The sequence below is a fragment of the Monopterus albus genome, unplaced genomic scaffold (assembly GCF_001952655.1).
Source record: "Monopterus albus unplaced genomic scaffold, M_albus_1.0 scaffold143.1, whole genome shotgun sequence".
Classification (NCBI taxonomy): domain Eukaryota; kingdom Metazoa; phylum Chordata; class Actinopteri; order Synbranchiformes; family Synbranchidae; genus Monopterus; species Monopterus albus.
In genome coordinates, this window is record NW_018128023.1 from 699,301 (window position 1) to 716,032 (window position 16,732).

A 16,732-nucleotide genomic window follows, 5' to 3' on the forward strand; every position below is an offset into this window, starting at 1 on the left:
AGCCCATTGAATTCTAATTATCCACAAATGCAAGGACTTTGCTCTCTATTCTCAAATAGTACAGTAGTTAAATCAGGAAAAATCTGGCCAAAGAATAACTTTAAAAAAAAAAAAGACTGAACCTCACCAACCACTGGTTGCCAATTTGGGTACTTCACAGTAGCTGATGCTTGGTTCTAGAGAAACGTTGGAGGCTGCACCAAAAAAGAAGACAGCTGTGTCGATACCCAGCCTTATGTCAGAATATGCCAATTATTAATTTTGTAAGACATGCAGTAAAATAATATACACACACAGGTGTATGAAACAAATTTTGTGTGTTGTAATAAACTTCATAACATCATAACTTTGCTGATAAAAATGTAAAAACAAATCTGTAGACATGAAGTTGATGTGAAACATCAAGGCAGTTTTTAAAAATGTGGCACAGACTGACCCCAGGATTTTGAAATGTTAACTATATTGCAGAGAATATGTCTAGTAGGTCATTTATTCTTAATGGTCTGACCTTAATAGCATTTTTAAAAATATTTTTCTTTTTTTGACAAAGACTAACAAAGCATTGAGACATACAATAATACTAGAAGTTTGCTCTTTCACTTTGCTGAGTTTATGACATCCACATTTATAATGTTAAATTATAGTTGTATTACAGTCTGTAGTTGAAGGGCCAATCCTATTTCATGACAAGCCTACAGCATTTAAAAACAATACATATTGCACATTACACATGAATTTTATTGTACAGGGAAATGCGGTTCCTCGCTGTACATATGACAAACACTTGACACAAAGTGTACATTCCTCAATGAGCCACATTGCACATACTATATATGAACATACATGGATCTCATAAGGAATGTGTGATATGTATTGTTTATAAATGGTGAAGGCTCATGGTAAATAATGTAATTTCTATTAATGTGAATTAAAAAAAAATCTACCTCTACTTAACTATTGTGAATTTTAAACTTTACTTAGGGTGATTAGGGCTTTGGCATGTGTCAACACCTAAGAACTGTAAAGGGAATGTGGGTTAATGTCAAATTCACATATATAAAACAGTAAAAACAAACTGGCTTCTGTAAACAGTAAAAATGATGGGCAATGACATTGTAATGATCAAACAGACAGGCTGACAACAGCAATTAAAACAGAAAACGAATGCATGTGACAAAACACTACACTCTACAAATCATCAAATTGATGAAAAACTAGTGTAAAAAAAGCAAAACTACACAAAATTAACAGACACAGATGTTGTTTGAACCTGAAAAAGATGTAAAGTTTGTGACCAAACATGCCTTTTAACCTCTATTTCTGCTCAGTTGATCATGTGGAGTACATTTATAGCAGAGCTAAGAGTCAGCTACTCAAGAACACTAAAGGACTTAATTGTACTGAAGAGATTTTAAAAAATAAACAGCTACACAAGTCGCTTATGGCAATGACACTGGCAGGTTTCTTGGACAATGACTCCTCAAAGGTCTTCTAATCCACTGTCTCTCACTGTCTTCACTTTGGAGCTCAGGTGGGGATCATAAATCCTGGGTATCCATGAAGGAAGAGACAACATTTGAAATCAATTTGAAATTACTACAAAATAAGATGTGTAACTATAGCAATAAATTAATGCAAAAATACGGTCAAAGTATGTGACCAGATTTTTTTTTTCTTTCATTCTCACTGGAATTCCACATTGAATAGAAAGATCTTTCATAAAAAGTTAGAAAATAAATAAACGCTCTTTCCCTTGAAGTTTTGAGTAGAAAAAACATTGCACAGTGTGCAGGCCGAGGACGAGAGTTAGCAACACTTGGAGTATCTGTTTTAATTATTTGTTATTTTTCAGAAGAATGTTTGCCCTCTTCTTCTTTGGCCTTCGTGGTCAGACATGGACGTGCTGGTGGGCAAGGGTGACCCACTTGTGGTGGACACTGGTAGCACTGCTGCTGATCCTCAGTACACCCAATTTACTGGGACCCACTGGGGTTCACTGCACAGTTTATCCACAGCAGCGTGTAACGTCTCAAATGCCTTGTCCAGGTTGTCGTTGATGATGGTCAGGTCAAAGTAGTGGCTATAAGCCCTCTGGATACGGGCGCTCTCCTCCACCGTCTTTCTCAGGTCCACATCCTGCCAACATATAATAGACAGGTGAGGTGTGGAAACATACAAGCTGTGCACCAGAGATTTCCTACAAATGTCAGTATTACTGCACAAAGGAATGAAGAAGTGGCAGAAAGGTTCTGGGTTCGCGACCCGGTGCCATTCTGTGCAGAGTTTGCATGTTCTCCCTGTGCCTGCATGGGTTTTCTCCAGGTACTCCGGCTTTCTCCCAAAGACAAGACGTGTGGTTGGTTGTCTACATGTCAGCCTTGTCTGGCAAATTGTCCAGAGTGTATCTCGTCCAATGTCCAAACAACTTTTGAAGACATTTATGCTACATTCAGACAACATGCTAAAGTGACTCAAATCCATTTTTTCCCTCCAAATGACATATGATCTTTTCAGATGTGTGAACAACCAAATCTGATGTTTGCAGACAGGATCTGGACCACTTGCATATGTGCTCCTAGATCTGATTCCTATCCAATGACCATGTGACCCCTGTCAGAACAGTCAGATCAGAATTCATGTGGTTTTTTTCAGTGTCCCTCTCCTCTGCGCATATCACCTTTTGCGATCAATCAGTATCACCACTTCACAGACCAGTAAACATTTGGGAGAGCATCAACAGTGACAGTCTGGGGAGAAATGAGGTCATTTCACTTTTGTTGGACATTTAGCCTATTTCACTTGAATATTTAAAATATTCAGCCTATGCCGCTTTATACTTGTACTCCACTGTGAACTGAATATGGATGTATGAATGTAAATTCAGGTGCTTTACATATTTTTTCACAAGTATGTTTGTGGGTGTTCACCTACCGTGAGTTGCTTAGTTGTGATGCCTGCGTCCACCACAGCTTTGTGCATGGCCTTGAGTGTATCAAAATCTGGCGCTGCAATGAACACCACATAAGGCATGAACTCTGCTGTTTTCAGTACCTTCAGAGCCTACAGAGAGACACAAGAGGTGACATTACAGCCAAGACAAAAAAAGGAATAACACTTCTGTAATACAAAGGAGTTGTCACTTTAAAACATTTGTCAATCCCAAGACAGTTTCTCCTGCTTTATTATGCTTCCTCGTCCACGACAGCCGTGACCAGAGACATGTTTTCAGGTTGTCCGTATGATTCTTGTGACTATTCTTGTGAACGTGATATGTCAGGAACACCTTGAGGGAATTTATTTCAATTTTGTGCAAATGTCCACTTGGACTCAAGGATGAACTGATTAGATTTTGGTGGTCAAAGGTCAAGGTCAGTGGCCTCACTTCTGTGCCATACCCTTGAATTTGATTGGCTGGCAGAGGTGTACAACTGCAAGTGGTACTTCTAGTTAATTTAAATGTCCTCTCTTTTTATCCAGACACTTGTTCTCTTGACATTGAAATATGTGTTAAATGCACCATCAACAACATTTCACCCAGTCTTCACTTACCTGTGGGTTGACATCCAGGATGCAGGTGCGTCCTGTGGCCACCACTTCATGGATGGACTCAATCTTGGTGCCATACAGGTTACCGTCATACTCGCCATGCTCCAGGAACTGGCCAGCCTTCACGTCGTTCTCCATTTCGGTCCTACTGGTGAAGTGGTAGGAGTTGCCATCCAGCTCGTGATCACGGGCTCGTCGTGAAGTGTCTTAACAGAGAAAATTCTGTTAAATGGTTAACTGGTCATTTGTAAACATTCAGTGTTACAGAATCTAGAAACTTTAAAAACAGAACATCTCATACATGGTATAGTGGTGCCGAAATGGGTGGGGTGGAGAACCATTAGTCGGTTCTTCAGGCTGCGTCGGCCTACGCCCTGTGCACCAATCAGAACCAGTGTCTTTCTCTGGAATGGTGGCACTTTTGCCACTTCCTCATAGATCTGCAGCTCATGCCTGTCAAACTCTGTTTAAACACATGCACAATTGCACTGTTACAGCCAGTCAAAGAAACAGACTATGATGTCAGCTGAGGGTTGCGTGTGACACTCCTCTGACCTGCATTCTTGGCAGTCAGGTACATCATCTTTTTCTTCTTTTTTCCAGCTATGGTGCCACAAAGGATCCCTACAAAACAAGACTGAACATTTGGGGGCGGCTGTGGCTCAGGAGGTAGAGCGGGTCCTTTCCTAACCGGCGGATTAGCGGTTCGATTCCCGGCTTGTCCAGTCAACATGTCGAGGTGTCCTTGAGCAAGTCACTGAACCCCCAGTTGCTCCCATTGATGTCACCAGTGTGTGAATGTGTGAGTGTTTGGGAGTGTGAATGGCCAAATAATGTGAAAGCGTTTTGAGTGTGCTGTAAAAGCATAGAAAGGCGCTATACAAGTATAAGACCATTTATGCAATGGTACATTTTTGCAATTACAGAATTTGACCAGAAGGGGGCAGGAGTGGGCCATTATTATACCCGGGTCTTCTGGCCATAAGGTTTTAAAAGCAGTAGAGAAGTGACAGAGGTTTGGCAGCAAACTAGCTGACAGACTTTAAATTAATTCAGAGAAACTGGAAATTATTCAGTGTTTTAGTGCTAACCAAGGTACCACCCACAATGTTTATACACACTAATGCCAAGATATGTATGCAGTGACCTACCTGATCCATCAAAGTCTCGAGGGACAAACGCTTTCCTCTTCTCCTCCAAGAACTGACTAGGAATCAGTCCTGTAGCCCCACCGACCACATGACATGCCTGGCACACATCACAAATCAGTTCATATACAAGTCTTAAAATTTATTCTTCATGTAATATTCAATGACAGACACATAAGGGAGGCAACTGAAAGAAAGCTCACCTGCCACCAGTTAAGATCCTCTCTGTTGACAATCTGAAGGATGTCACCTTTCTTGAAGGCCATCCCCGCCTCTCGACAAGGGATCAGGTTGTCATTGGCTGGGTTGTAGTCAAAGTATGGCCGCACATACACCTGTGACCATTACATGTACTGCATTTAGTCTATAGAAGTTCATTTATACCTATTTGGTTTTTTTGTTATAGAAAGGAGTCTGGTACACTTGAAATAAATAAATACACACCTACACAAACTATACAAACAAAGACTCAAGCTCTAGAAAGGAGTCTGGTACACTTGAAATAAATAAATACACACCTACACAAACTATAAAAACAAAGACTCAAGCTCTAGTACACTGATATGGTAACAGCAGTTCATTCACACCCATCACATCTCACGTCCCACACTGCACACGACACAGTTGTTCATGCTTTGCCAACAGTGGAGGCTTTTGCCAGGACTGGTAAGTGCTCCGGCTGATGTATTAGATTAAACACACAGCCAGAATGCACAATAAAACAAGCCAGTAAAATATATTATGCATTGCGCCCTGAGCCACAGAATGGGATGGGATTTTTCATTCAGTTCTCCTGCTGCTCATTCAATTTAAGCCCAGCAAGCATGTCCAAGTTTACGTCTACTTGTTTAGGATGCACATTGTGTTCACGATTTTGCTGGACAGAAAATTGTGGTGCGTGCATGAGGGGAAATATCTAAAAACATGTTTTACAGTACTTTTCATGTGAGGGAATGTGTATGTTTGGGGTGTGTGCAAGAGACAGGAACAGCTAATGTGACCTAGATAGCATGTGGAGTGTTATTAATAGTGTACCCAGGGTCCACATTCCTGCGCAGGGGATTGTGGGAGAGTTGCGGGACAAATCACCAGCCCTGTACTCATTACATAAATGCTGGTGTTTACATCATCATCTCATCTGGTTGTCCGTGTACCTGTGGAGGTGCGGGAGCGTCTCGGTAGCTTGGGAGAATTTTCAATGTGATTCCTCCGCTGCAATCTTTGAGCATCTCCTGCAGCTCGGTGGGGTTGTTGCCAACATCCTTTCCGTTCACTTCCTTTATAATGTCACCTACGTGGAGCAGGCCCTGCCTGTCAATCATGCCTCCGTGAAGGATTCTAGCAATGACCAGGTCATCTTTCTCCACACGAAATGTCACTCCCTGAGAGGAAGAGGAATGAGCAGGATGATGGTTTTACATACCAACTTTCGTTCCTCTTCATTCAGCCCCTTCTCCCCCAGCAATACCCACCCCCACACACACACTGTATGCAGACACACAGACTATCCTTTTCTGCTCACCAGGGGCTCTCCAGCCTTCTTTCGAATGCCAATCATGCGCACAGCGTCGGCCTGCATCAGAGCGCTGTTCACTGCTGCTTCATTGGTTGTCTCAGTCTGGGGTGGGACTTCATAGCATTTTGAGGCCACCATGTCGTGAGCCTCCAAAAGAGACTGAGAGGAAGGATAGAGGACAAAGTGTGAGGGAGTGAATAATGACCCTTGGATACTATCTAACTTTTGAAACAGAAAAGTCACTTTTCTCCTCTTATAAATGAAAATATGACTCTTTAAGCGATAAAATGCACACTTGGTCAATTACATACACTCAGGAATTTTGCAGCTAGAGTCTGGTATAACAATCCGCTCATGATGGCTAATGTTACCTACTGTTGTTTTCATATTTACTGTTATCCTGTAATTGTCACTTGGCCATGGTGAACACTGTTTAGCAAAAGTTACATAGTGTTACTTCAAACAAATCCATAGGTGAAGCCAAGAGCGTGGTCAGGCGTGGAACTGGCCACCCCCAGAATGTGACTGGTGCTACCCTTGACAGAGTCAAAATGTGATGCTTGTCAGTATTAATGAATGAAAAATGAAAAACAATGACAAATTGTTGCCTTAAATACAACTAACTTTTTTCTGGTGCTTTATCATTTTTGCTATATAATTCATTAGCTCCTACTGGTACTACTAATTAAAACATCTTGCCAACAATCACACAAACAGACACAGTAGGTATAAAAAAAAATACACATCTACATTATAAACTACATTAAATTTGTGATGTAATATCGGTTTCCCTCATTCTCTCCCCCCGTCTCTTCAGTAGGCCAATGGGGTCTTATCCATCAGCTTACAGCACAGTGGACTCTGATTGGTGCACAGGCTTTGCTGGGCTCAGAAGTCCAATTCCTATTGGTGTAGCGTGTATAAAGCCCCTAGTAGGTCTGGTTATAGAGCTTAGTGTTCTACTGATGCATGAGGATGTGGTCCAAAACATCTGCTACTGTGACTACAGTGAAAACATTACAACTATAGGGTGAACTTAACATATTGACTATATGATGAACTACTGAAAGAAAAACATCAGAACTTGTTCCTAGTTCTCATATATACACATTAACATAGAAACTCTTGTATTAATTTGCTCAGAAAACAGTGCTACAGTACATATGTGGTTTTAAAGGTTTTTGTTAACTGGCAGCTGAAGGTTGAATTACTGGAAACTGTGATCAGCAAAATAAGCATTTAATTATAATGTCAACTGGTGATATTAAAAGCATAGAGGTTGCAATATGTGTGTTTTAACATAGTGTCATTGGCCACCTGTACATTACTTTCCAACTGAGCTAATATTCAATCCATTAGCAGCATGTCCTGAAATAAAGTCTGATTCACCAGAACAAGGATTTAAACATGCAGTGCATGATGTGTGTGCTGTGTGAGTTACCTGGAAGTGTGGCTCCTGCAGGATCCTAGATAGTTCTGTAGCGCTGTCATCTTTAACCTTGAGGTTGTTGATGTCACCCAGGATCTCTGTCACCAGCTCTACATTGTTGTCCTGCACCGCCTCCAGCTTCACTTCCTCCAGCTGCTCGTGAGCCTGGGGAAGACAGACAAGTTCAGGGAGATACTTTTTGTTGTGCAGTTGGAAAGTAGTAGTGGGGAATGCTGACAGCCTGGATTCTGCACACAGTGTAGAAGCCAATTTACTGTGGGGTTGTTTTGCACTGGAAGCAAGTCTAGGTATTTTCATGTTACACTGTTATAAATCAAAGCAGTATTTGTTTATGTTTAGTCATCTGTCATCTCTACAAGTTCCAGCACTTTGGGGAGTAGCTGAAAGGGAGCAGAAAGTAACACCAGGATGTCTTGTGGGAACTCACTAGATTTCAAACAGCAGCAAAGATGTATGTTAGGGCAAGTAGTTCGTGTGCAGAGGCATTAACAATACATGCACTTACTGCACTTCAATCCCTTAGCCACAGCAAGCAAAGCACTGCTGGCAGAAGGGGGTGGGGGCTCAGAGCTAGCTAGACGTTAGTCTGCTCAGTGCTGCTCACCCTGAACTATATATGTGTGTGTGCTACCTTAGCCAGGGTGCGTACAATGGGACTTTCCATAATGCCACGCAGGAAGAGCAGGTCGATGTCTTTGGCGCCCGTGGAGTTGGGTAATTCACCCACATTATCCAATACCTGCTGCATGGCTGGATGGATGGAGCGAGAGACAAAGATATATATGCAGAGATACATGGAAAGAGAGAAAGATAAGAGTTAGCCAGATATGAAAGTCACACAAACCATAGACACAAACCCAACAGTGTTAACAATACTGCAGCAACTAGTACACACTGGTACCAGCCTCTGTTTACCCAGTTATTGTAAATCTATGCCAAAATACTTAAAATTATGTGATACCTTGATCTGCCATGAATGTAGTCCATTCAGTCTCTTCATACAGAGTTGTAAGCACAAGTCACACAGGTGATGACCCAGAAAATTAAAGCTTCTCGAACCAAGTCTGGTTTGTTCAAACTGAGCTAACATTTAGAGCTTACATTCAGTTCCCAGATCCCCACCAGAGCCAACAGATAGGCACAAAATCTCCAGGTTTCCATGATTCAAATGCTCAGTTGTAATGAAGTTTGGTTTCAAATTAACCATGTGGAGTCCTGTACGCTGTTCACACAGATAGAGAGAGGGAGCAGTGTGGACTATATGTGTCAGCCAGCAAACGCCCTAATCCTGGGGTATCAAAGCCCATTGAGTAAGTCCATTTAATACACTTACAGCCCTGGGAATGTGTGTGTGTGTGTGTGTGTGTGTGTGTATTTGTTCCCTTACACACTTGCATGGGTAGTAAATATGTTCAGTCAGCACTTGTATACAGTTGATTCACTCTGTGTTTTGCTTTCCCAGCCCATTATTACTCTTTAAACTGACTCATGTTTTATGTCATGAAGTCAAGTCACACTCTCCTATTTAGAAAAAAGTGGCACATACTGAATTGTAGCCTTGAAGGTACAAATTATGAAACACTGCCTTTCTGAGAGGTGTGGTCTAATGTTTGATACGTATGTGTACTTTTAAAATGTAAAACAACTTTCCTTTACAAGTACATGTGAATGCACGTGTGGTTCTCAGACGACAGGACATACTGCATCAAGTGATGATAAATATGTGAAAATATGAATTCCACATTTGCTTCTTTTGGGCACATTCAAAATGAATGTGTATACGTTTTAGAAGGAATTGTAATATAAATTCAACTTTTTTTCTTTTGTAGCACAAAACTTGTTACACCAGGTATAGAAGAGCTTAATAGCATCGTATCTTAAAACACTATTTACTGCATGACAGCACAGGAAGACAATCAAAACTCACTTCAATTAGTACATAGTATACTGTATGTGAATGGGATATTTTATTTCTGTGTAGACCACAGAAGTGTAATTCTAGCAAAGGCCATCACACAGCCACTAAAACACCAACTTGTTTGCAGTGTACTTCAAGGTAAATAGACTGCACTTTTCTACCATACTGGACAAAGTACAATTGCTGCCATCCATTTACACACATATAGAGAAACATGGCAGCCTGGCCACAGGGAGCAATTTGAGGTTCAATGTCTTGCTCCCCAGGCATCGAACCGCCAACCCAGTGATTAGAAGTTGACCTGCTCTGCCCCTGAGCCACAGCCACCCACAATGTGTTTTCATAATGTGTTTTCCAGTACTACCAGTTTTCACATTTAAATGGGGAGAGAGACAGCCAAACAGCCAAAACTAAAATGCCCCAGAGGGAGGAATTAGCGGCAGGTGAGAACAGAATGATTCATTATGTAGATGAATGAATCAGCTGGAAAACAAACACTATCAACTGTTGTCATCTGTTAGCTTTTACAACGTCTGTAGGCCAGGCTTGGCAAGAGGCTGGTTAGTGGCTGGTACACCATATTTTGTAGGATTATAGAGACTTTAGGTAGGAGGATTTAGTTTTTCTCTAGTCTCTCTCTAGGTGGGAAAGCATCACATAGTCATTTGTGTGGATGAGTCATGTACACGTGGCAGGGAGCAGAGGACGAGCTGGGATGAGTAAACATTCTTGTGGCTGAGGACGCAGTGACACAATGAGCTGATCAAATGTGTAAAGGTCACCAGAAAGACAGCATATGAACTTGGACACAGTGGGATGCATCTGTGTGTGTATTTTCAGATTGTGTGCATGTTCTTTTTCTCTTTCACACAGACAGCATTGCACATTTTAGACTTGCTCAGACTCTTGTATAGTATGTTTAACCATCGCCTCTATGTACACCTACCAGCACTGTGTGCTGTAAATACTTACGCAGACTCCCTGCTTACAAATGTCTGTTTCCCATGAGAAAAGACCTGACATCCTGTATTAATGTGGTATTATTATTTTGAAGCTCAAAAGATGTAGATCAGAAGAGCACCTTGAGTGGCACAAAAGTAACCCATGACAAAATAAACTGGCTTCGGTACATATTCAAACCTCATCTCATCTCATAGTCTATACCGCTTAGTCCCGAACGGGGTCGCGGGGGGGCTGGAGCTAATGCCAGCCGGCATCAGGCGAAAGGTGGGGTACACCCTGGACAGTTCCATATTCAAACCCCTTCACTTTTTGCAGTTTACTGTGTTTTAGGTTTTGCCTGTCAGTCTACACTCAATAACCCATAATATCAAAGTGAAAACATGATTTCTCTGCCCAAAGTTGTGAAAAAGTAGTTAATAATTAGCTAAAATGAATGCATCCATGGTTGAAAAAGTTAGCTAAAACCTTTGGGTAATAGATGAACAACTGTATTAGTTAAAGCTTTTAGCTAAAAGATTGAACTCTTTAGTAATAGATAAATGGACGAAATCAATAGCTAATGCTAAATTCACAGAAAAATAATAAGCTAACACTTTTAATTGATGGGCAAATGAAATCAGAAACAGATATTTAAATTAGTGGAACAGCACAGTTAAAATACACAGCGGAAATAGCTAAATGTATCAGATGAATGGTTGAATTAGTTAAAAAGCCTGGGTAACACTGTAGGTTCAAAGCGTTTTTTACTTAGCGGCAGTCTCACATATGCAAACATGACTAAAGCACTGAGTTCAAATATACAGTATGAAAACATTAATGTTTTATATAATTAATAGAGTAAATTAACATTCAGTATAAAATGAATTCAGATTACATGTCTGGAACATGACGGGTGGTGTCGATGAACTTAAGTTCATCTGACATTGCTGTGGGGTACACCAGATAATATGTGCTCAGAACCATCGCTCTAAAGGATCATCTGATCAAATACATTCAACGGTAACTTAAAAAACTGGCAATCACATCACTCTCTAGGAGCCTTCTGACAAGCAATACTACCTTCTGATTATAAGTGTTTTATAAAATCTTTCTATAAATCCCTCCATCTCAAGTTTCTAAACAAAAAGACTAGAGTATCTTTCTTAGTCTAAATATGTGACACCCAGGCTAACCACTAGTAAGCCACCAGAAGTTCTGCAACTATGTGTTTTGTCCTGCAGTCCAGCACTGCTGACTCTAAATTGCCATAAACATAGAGAGAAGTATAAAGGAGAAAATGTTAGAAGGGGGATTGAGGAAAGAGAATGAGTGAAACAAAGAGAGTGACAAGAGAGTGGGATTAAGATCTGGGGTATCAAGAAACGAGGAGAGAACAGAGAAATGGAGAGAATGGGGGTAATTTAAGAATATGGGAGAGGCTGAGTTGAAGGTGAGTTCAGAAACAGGAATGAAGAGAATAGAAACAGAGAGAGGTGAAACCACAGGTGTGGACGCGTGTTCAATGCTTGTCAATCGCCTCACCCCACTCCAGCTTTAATACCTTCTCTTCCTAACACTAACACCCCTCTATTGATGAAACACATCCATACAATCCCACAATCCCCTACTGCTGTTGATGGCTTGCTTGAGTAACCCCTCTCTGGTTTCCCTGACCCTTCACAAAGTCAAGGTGCCCCTCTTGTCTAGACAGAGTCCACACACACAAATACAGTACACCCAGCTGAATTTGTCATTATGTAAGTAATCTTACATAAGTGTTACTGAAGGGGCCTGACCCTACATTCCCATTGCTTACCTCCTTTTCTCATTCACACTACTTAGTGTGCTCATATGTATTCACTCAGTCATTGTCCACCTCCTTACAACAGTATTTGTCAACCTAAATGGAGCTTTTTCACTGTCTCTTACTTTTTCTTTCATCTCTGTGGCTCCTTAAATTAACGGGTTCTTATCCTGCTTCTGGCTCAGTCAGTATATTGAGTTTCTGAAAGAATTATGCACATTTTCTGGGCTACAATTTGACCTCTTCTATGCCTGATCTTAAATACTACATTTGGGCAATCTATTGGGTGCATAACTCTCATAACAGGAACCTTTTTTTCTTTTTAAAAATATTTTTCTTTTTATATGGAGATGATAGAAATAAGTGATCACTACACAAAAAATGAATGCATGAACACTCCGCATCAAGGCCATCCTGGCAAGAGCCAGCTCTGTGAGCACACACTTAAGCACAGAATTACTTTGAGCTAAGTGCCATCATCATCATGCTAACATGCTCACAATGATAACATGCTATTAAATAACAAGTACACATTAGCATGTTCATTCTAGTTTAGCAGGTTAGCATGCTAATATTTCTACAATATAGCTGAAGCTGATGGGATTGTCATTAGATTTCCAAAAATTTGGTCATAAACTATTGGACAAACATACATTTTGTCCTGATGATGGCAGTAGATGAAAAATCAGAAGTCATTAAGGTCTCAGTCCATCTAGAAGATAAATGTCTGTATAAAATTTGTGTGGCAGTTTCATCCAGTAGATGCTGAGATTTTCAATGAATAGGTGAGAAACTGAACCTGCTGGTGATGCTTGATAAAAAGTCAGGAGGTGATGAAATTCTTTCAAATTTATCTTATAAAGGACAATGATTGTCTGCACAAAACTTCAAGGCCATCCATCCAATCTTGTTGAGGTATTTCAATTTCAACTGAAGTGTTGGGCTAACTGACTAAAGGACCAACACTGCTGCCTCTTGAGCTGTATGGATAAAAAACAAAAACACTGCTAATACGCTGCAACATACCATAACACAACTGATCTGCAAAAGCTAAGCAGAAATGGTATGGCTGTCCTTGCATCAGTTGAAATACCAAAGCTGTCAGGATGATAAAGCAAAGCAATAGTGGTAGCTGATACATCACAGGGTTTAGCCTGATCTAAAAACAGGCTCCTCCCCTTCACCACGGCAACACAGCTGTGCAAGCGGCAGATCTGTATGCTTTAATCCACCGTGCCTCTCCCTGCACTCCATCCCTAACACAACTAGGCAACCCCTCCCCCAACTCAGGACGTGGGATTTTGATCAGGCCACAGAAGCACCGGATTACAGAATCTGTTGCTGCCTCTCTCATCATATCCATGCAGAGGCATCTCTGCAGAGTTAATATTACAGTACAACACATTACCTGGTTTGGCAATGGCTGAAATGGCCTTTAGCAAGACACTACTATGTTGCACTACATTTCTCCCACAGAACTAAAGGCAGTCTGTTGATGAGTCACACGTCTTTCCCCCAAAATGTTAACTTAAATATTCCTCTTTAGAAACTAATTTCACACAGTTTACTGAAGTAGAACAGCTGAGTAAGGAAAAAACAAAGCACTTGGGCTATGACAAAGCATCATGGGAAGTAACACAGATTTTAAGAAAACAGCTGGTCATCAAGTTGTGAGACGCCTGTATGAGTAAGAACTCTGAACCTGAGATCAGAACATTTAGCACTGCATGGAAACTCGTTGAAAGTTGAGGTCTGAACAGTTTTATACATCCTGCACTGACAAAAACATTGGAACAAACCCAACAGCAGCCAGTAGGTTAGTAAATGTACTTCCTGATTCATAGGCAGCAAATGAATATATGTAGACCCTTGTTATATAAAAACCTAGAAACTACAATTATACAGCTTAGATCAATATTATTATGACCAGTCTGGCACAGAGAATGTTTTATTAACCTTGTAATCCACAAGAACATAAAAGCCCTCATAGAAAAACCAGCTACTTCTGAACTTGAGCAGTGCTCCACCCATTCTTGCTTCAAAGTCTGGCAGTTCTCCCACCTGACTGACAAAATGCCAGCACTCAAAAAATATTTCCCTAAATGACACCAGTGTGTCAGTACTAAGGAAGAGATGGGAAGGTCTGGTGTTTACCTCTGCCCGTCGTTGTAGTCCTACTGGCTGCTCATCAGTCAACTGTGAAGACCTGGAGAAAGAAATGGAGAGTGAGATGTGTGAAAGTTTGTGAGGCATAAGTCATGAATATTCAGCTGCACTTGCATTCCAGTTTTCATCATTCCTCCCGCACACTCTTATGTAATCATTCAGATACACACTTGTGGTTTTTCCCTCACACACATCCAGTGATTCCTTCTTTTTCCCTGTGGATTATTTGTTTTATCTATCTATGTCGTCCTGTTGCCAGATAGGAGCCTTGCATGCAAACTGAGGCCATTGTTCTTTCAGAGCAAAGCACAGTCATCCAGCATGATTCATTGTCTTCAGCTATCCAAGGATGCCTGGATCATCAGCTGGCACAGTAGTAAATGACCACTATTCTCTGAAAGTAGTGACAAAGCAGTGTGCATTCATTCCCAGAAAGATACACCTCCCACCCCTACTTGCAAACTCACACATACATACACACTGTCACTATGTTTATCATATTGGGTTTTCCCAATATATTATCAGCTAATATTGGCTAATTAAGGATTTTTTGTATAGTTGGACATGGTGGCTAATATGCAAAAACAGCACATCTTGCAGTAAGCAGTGCTTTAGAAACAGTCATCCCTACATTTTATGTGTACACAAATACTTTGCAGCACCTGTGTTGACAGTACCTGTGGGGAAAAAACATTGATCCTACAAAAACCAACTGATGGATCCTCGCTAAAAGTGTCGATTTATGTTAATAATAATGATGATGATAATAAGAATAATAATAATAATAGCCAAAAATCTTTATCAGAATAAGATGACAGTCTCATACTGTATCAAGCTTTCTTATTGCTTCTGAAGCTGTCGACTGTATTACATGGTCTTCATCAGAACAATGAAGAACTGTCAACATCAGTTTTTGAGCTAACAAGGACAAAGAGTATTAGAAGTGCTCAAACCATGGTAAGTTTTACACTCTGCACTTCCATGACAGCTGAACAAATTCTGTCTGCTGATGAGGGCCATGAAATATAATCAAAAGATCTAGAACAAGCAGGTAGATAGACCCTGAGTTGAGACTGTTCTGTCAGCTGCTGTATCCAAGGATAACAATGGACTGTCAAACTAAAGTATCCATCCATCCATTATCTATATCACTTATTCCTGAATAGGGTCGCAGGTAGGGGGGGCTGGAGCCTATCCCAGCTGACACTGGGCAAGAGGTAGGGTACACCCTGGACAGTCTATCACAGGGCTGACAAGTAGACAAACAACAACACACACCCACACTCACTCCTACGGGCAATTTAGAGTCACCAATCAACCTAAGCTCCAAGTCTTTGGACTGTGGGTGGAAGCTGGAGTACCCAGAGAGAACCCACGCAGGCACAGGGAGAACATGCAAACTCCAAACAGAAAGGCCCCGGGTGGGCCAGGACTCGAGGCAACAAGGTCAAAATGTTTATTTGTCATTTGCACAGTTAGGAAACTTGTTTCCCTGTACAATGAAATTCTTATTTTGCTGTCCACGTGAATGCCACACAATACAAGTGAAATGTAAAGTAGATGAGCATTAACAAATCTAAATAGGCAGTAACACAAATCTAAGGCACTTTAAAGCAGCAAGTGAAAGAAGCACAATAAAAATATAACACAATATAATGCAGAGAATATATGCTACATGGGAGCTATGAAGTGCAAACATTCAGCAGTGAGTGTGCAATTATGCATGTGCAAAATGAGTATGTAAACAGTACAGATGAAATTACATGAGGTACATCCTGGGTCAGCTGTTTAGGAGTCTGATGGCAGTTGGAAAGAAAGAGTTTTTCAGTCTAGAGGTCCTGCATTTCACACTTCTCAGCCTCCGACCCCAGGGTCAAAACAGCCAATGAGAGAAGCATAATGAAGAATACAACAAGAGCACAATACAATGAAGAGCGAATGTATGCTACATTGGAGCTGTGTGTGCAAATATTCAGCAGTGAGTGTGTAATTATGAGTGTGTGAACAGTACAGGTCCAATTATATGAGGTAGTTCCTGAGTCAGCTGTTTAGAAATCTGATGGCATCTGGAAAGAAAGAGTTTTTCAGTCTAGAGGTCCTGCATTTCACATTTCTGAAATTCCAGCCAAAGGGTAGGGATGTGAACAGGCCATGCTGGGGGTGAGTAGGGTCCTTGAAGATGGAGGCAGCTTTCCTACGCACCCTGCGGTGGTAAATGCTCTGCAGAGAGGGCCGTGGGGTC

The 16,732-nt window shown here is 41.0% G+C and overlaps 1 protein-coding gene across 2 annotated transcripts in view; it reads right to left on the bottom strand.

Moving 5' to 3' along the window:
* The window catches only part of pals2b (protein associated with LIN7 2, MAGUK p55 family member b), a 25,677-nt gene continuing 8,945 nt past the window's right edge, over positions 1-16,732 (bottom strand). Inside the window, exons 2-13 of one of the 2 annotated variants that reach the window (XM_020614267.1) lie at positions 14,479-14,530; positions 8,292-8,410; positions 7,652-7,804; positions 6,217-6,369; positions 5,849-6,076; positions 4,898-5,029; positions 4,698-4,794; positions 4,102-4,170; positions 3,848-4,009; positions 3,550-3,752; positions 2,932-3,060; positions 1-2,136 (exon numbers count right to left, since the gene is read on the bottom strand). In XM_020614267.1, coding sequence (XP_020469923.1) covers positions 1,960-2,136; positions 2,932-3,060; positions 3,550-3,752; positions 3,848-4,009; positions 4,102-4,170; positions 4,698-4,794; positions 4,898-5,029; positions 5,849-6,076; positions 6,217-6,369; positions 7,652-7,804; positions 8,292-8,408 — 1,620 coding nt within the window. In that variant the 5' untranslated portion in view covers positions 8,409-8,410; positions 14,479-14,530 and the 3' untranslated portion in view covers positions 1-1,959. The remainder of the gene's footprint in view (positions 2,137-2,931; positions 3,061-3,549; positions 3,753-3,847; positions 4,010-4,101; positions 4,171-4,697; positions 4,795-4,897; positions 5,030-5,848; positions 6,077-6,216; positions 6,370-7,651; positions 7,805-8,291; positions 8,411-14,478; positions 14,531-16,732) is intronic. The other variant, XM_020614269.1, reaches the window with a different exon arrangement.